The sequence below is a fragment of the Vollenhovia emeryi genome, unplaced genomic scaffold (assembly GCF_000949405.1).
Source record: "Vollenhovia emeryi isolate VEMERY1.0 unplaced genomic scaffold, V.emery_V1.0 DF942897.1, whole genome shotgun sequence".
NCBI classification, from domain to species: domain Eukaryota; kingdom Metazoa; phylum Arthropoda; class Insecta; order Hymenoptera; family Formicidae; genus Vollenhovia; species Vollenhovia emeryi.
Genome location: NW_011963469.1, coordinates 1 through 3388, shown reverse-complemented (window position 1 = coordinate 3388; position 3388 = coordinate 1). Strand labels below are relative to the sequence as shown.

The 3388-nt window shown below is 42.4% G+C and overlaps 1 protein-coding gene across 1 annotated transcript; it reads left to right on the top strand.

Moving 5' to 3' along the window:
* The first annotated feature begins 18 nt into the window (after nt 1-18).
* LOC105567343 lies at nt 19-2232 on the top strand. The gene is made up of 3 exons (XM_012022152.1): nt 19-703; nt 770-1071; nt 1138-2232. The coding sequence occupies exons 1-3, from the start codon at nt 19-21 to the stop codon at nt 2230-2232; spliced, it is 2082 nt and encodes a 693-aa protein (XP_011877542.1).
* The last annotated feature ends 1156 nt before the right edge of the window (nt 2233-3388 follow it).

The window sequence follows — 3388 nt, the reverse complement described above, 5'->3', positions numbered from 1 at the left end:
GGATCAACAACACGAATTATGGATAGAGATCCAAACAACTATCTTAGGCTCTGTCACGTGAACTGTCAATCTCTTGTGGCACACTTGGACGAGATTCGATATTTCTTCGCAGACTCGGGGTATCACTGCATATGCATTTCGGAGTCTTGGCTCAAACCTTGTGTTACGGATAATATGGTCTCACTTCAGGGTTATCAACTCGTAAGACATGATCGAATTGGAAGGGTTGGGGGTGGGGTAGCCATCTATGTCAATAATGCTCTCCATGCTTCCTTTCTGTGCCAATCGGACAATAAATGCAGTGGAAAACCGGAATATCTAATGATAGAGATACTAATAAAAAATTGCGCTAAGGTGCTTCTGGCAGTGGTATATAGACCGCCGCATTGTGGCTTCCTGTCGGATTTCTTCAGTGTCTTTTCCAGTCTGTCGGTAAACTACAGACACTCAATTATTTTCGGCGACTTCAATGCTAATCTAGAAGCACTCACTTTTGACTCGTGCCAGATTAAGTCCTTTGTGGAGGACACCAATCTATTCATGGTGCCCTTCTCACCCACTCATCACACCGGGAGATCCTCGACGACTTTGGATCTGTGTATTCTGGACGGAGCTGACAAGATGATAAACTACAAACAGTGCGATGTAAATTTCCTGTCCGCACATGACCTCATAGAGGTCACATACAATATTAAGATTCAACGTATTCCAAAGCGCACTATCCGTGTATGAGACTTCAGGTCTTTTGACCTTGAAAATTTCCGACAAGACTTAGATACAAAGGACTGGGAAGAGTTTTTCAAGTCCGAGTGCATAGACGAAAAGGTCAGGCTCCTGAATAAGTACATCCTTGACAGCTATGACAGGCATGCTCCGTTCCGAGACATCCAACCTAGACATCTGCCAGCACCATGGCTAACAGCGGATGTTCGGGCTTTGATGAAAACTCGAGACGGGGCAAGAAGAAACTGGAGAAGAAGGAGAACGGAAGCAAACTACATTAAATACAAAAAATTAAGGAATGAAGCACAAATTGCAGTTCGCAAGGCTAAAATTGGGCACTATCATGAGGTATTGAAGAATGCCAAAAAACCAAACCAGATGTGAAAGGAGCTCAGACATCTCGGACTGCTCAAGGCAAGGACTGAATCAGGTAGCTTAGCATGCACTGCGGAAGAACTCAATGAACATCTGGTTGATCAAAAACAAAATAATAATAAAGGAACCGATCCACAAGAATTACTCACAGTGGCGAGTTTGGGGCAGATCTCATACAATGATAACAAATTCTATTGGAAACATATTGAGCCTATGGAGGTCATAAGTTCTCTGAGAAGGATCAGGTCCGGAGCAGTGGGAAGGGATGAGCTACCGCTAAATGTGATCCTCAAGGGGCTACCCAGTGTCCTCCCAGCCATCTTACACATCCTTAATTATAGTCTAACAAATGGAATCTATCCAGGGCTCTGGAAATCGGCAATTATATGCCCCATACCTAAAATCAAGACTCCTAAGACGCTTAATGACTACAGACCGATATCGATATTATGTGCAATTTCCAAAGTGATTGAACGTATAGCCGCTGATCAAATAGTGAAATATCTTGAGGAGCGTGACTTGGCAGATCCTTTTCAGTCAGCTTATAAAAGAGATAACTCAACACAGACAGCACTGGTCAGAGTTATTGATGACATAAGGTGTGCAGCTGATCGAAGAATGATCTCTGTCGCTGTTTTCTTCGATTTCTCCAGGGCTTTTGATAACGTATGTCATCAACAACTACTAACAAAACTCAGCAGACTTGGTTTTGCACATACAACCCTGCTATGGATTCACTCCTATCTTACGGGCAGGGGACAGGCCGTTCGTGATCCTCAAACGGGCGAATTGACGAGTGAGCTGCCTGTTAAGAGGGGGGTGCCGCAGGGCTCCGTACTTGGACCCCTTCTCTTTACACTTTATCTGAGGGACTTTAGCTCGGTGCTCCGACACTGTAAATACCATTTTTATGCGGTTGATCTGTTACTATATATGCATGAAGAGCCAAAATATATACACGAAGCCATAAGAAGGTTCAACCTTGATATCGAAAGTGTTGTAACATGGGCTAGCGACAACAAACTAGCGATAAATCCAAATAAAACAAAGGCAATGGTACTAGGCACTTTGCGACACATAAGCGGGCTGGACAGAGATGCACTCCCCGATCTCCTGGAGACGGAACGGAAATAAGTTGGACTGACAGTGTAGAGTACTTAGGAGTCACTATCACGGGAACGCTAAACTGGGAAAGGCATGTGTCGAGGACTGTATCTAGAGTCAATACGACGCTCCACCAGTTGAAACTTTGTAGACATCTTTTACCGGACACACTGAGAGTGCGCCTCATTCAAACCCTGATAACTCCTATTTTTGACTACTGCTGCGTGGTGTTGACTAATATTACACGAGAGCAAAACTGTCGTTTGCAGAGAGCCTTCAACAGGTGCATGCGATTTATTTTTCATGTCGGCTGGGATGAGCACATAACACCATATTTCGAGAGATTGGGGTGGCTTAAAGTCGAGACTCGAAGGCAATATCACGTCGGATGTCTCACCTTTTCGATAATCAACAAGAAAAAACCAAAATCAATTTTTAACAATTTTGAGTTTAGAAGTGACAGAACGTGTAGGGGCACCAGAACACCGGGGGAAAAATTGATCCTACCACAATGCCGAACTGAATTCTATAAACGGTCTTTCTGTAGTTTTGCCGCGGAATTCTGGAACGGTCTGCCAACGCAGCTGCGAGAAGTAGGAGAAATAAAAGAATTTAGGTGTAGGCTACTAGAGCATCTGCGATATGCTGGAACGGCACGATAATAGACAAAAAAGAACTTTTGGACCGTCGTAGTACTAGGTTATCAAATATCTGTCAATTGTCTACAGATTATTATGCGAAATGGTAATCGGCACATCGGGTGGGATTTATCGATTCTGTTTTTCATTTCATTTTATATGTATAATACACACTTTATACCTTCATAATCATGCTCACTCTTTCTCCTATAAATATTTGTAAATTGCGATCACTTACAGTCATACTTTCATAGAAACTTCACTTTTGTAAATATTTGTAAACTGCGATCTCACTTACAGTCATACTTTTATAGTAATTTCACTCTTATAAATAATTTGTAAATTGCGCTCTTACATATAGTCTTACTTTTATAGTATTTTTGTTATTACATTCTCACGCTTTAGGGGACTTGTCCCAGAGCGTGTAATAAATAACGATTCTGATTCTGATTCTGATTCTGATTCTGATTCTGATTCTCTCTCTCTCTCTCTCTCTCTCTCTCTCTCTCTCTCTCTCTCTCTCTCTCTCTCTCTCTCTCTCTCTCTCT

Bases quoted from the DNA above. Each gene is read 5' to 3' on its own strand.
- LOC105567343 (XM_012022152.1), top strand. From the start codon at position 19: ATGGATAGAGATCCAAACAACTATCTTAGGCTCTGTCACGTGAACTGT. The intron at 704-769 runs GTATTCCAAAGC...ATTTCCGACAAG, and splicing joins ATACAATATTAAGATTCAAC to ACTTAGATACAAAGGACTGG. The intron at 1,072-1,137 runs GTATTGAAGAAT...GGACTGCTCAAG, and splicing joins AAATTGGGCACTATCATGAG to GCAAGGACTGAATCAGGTAG.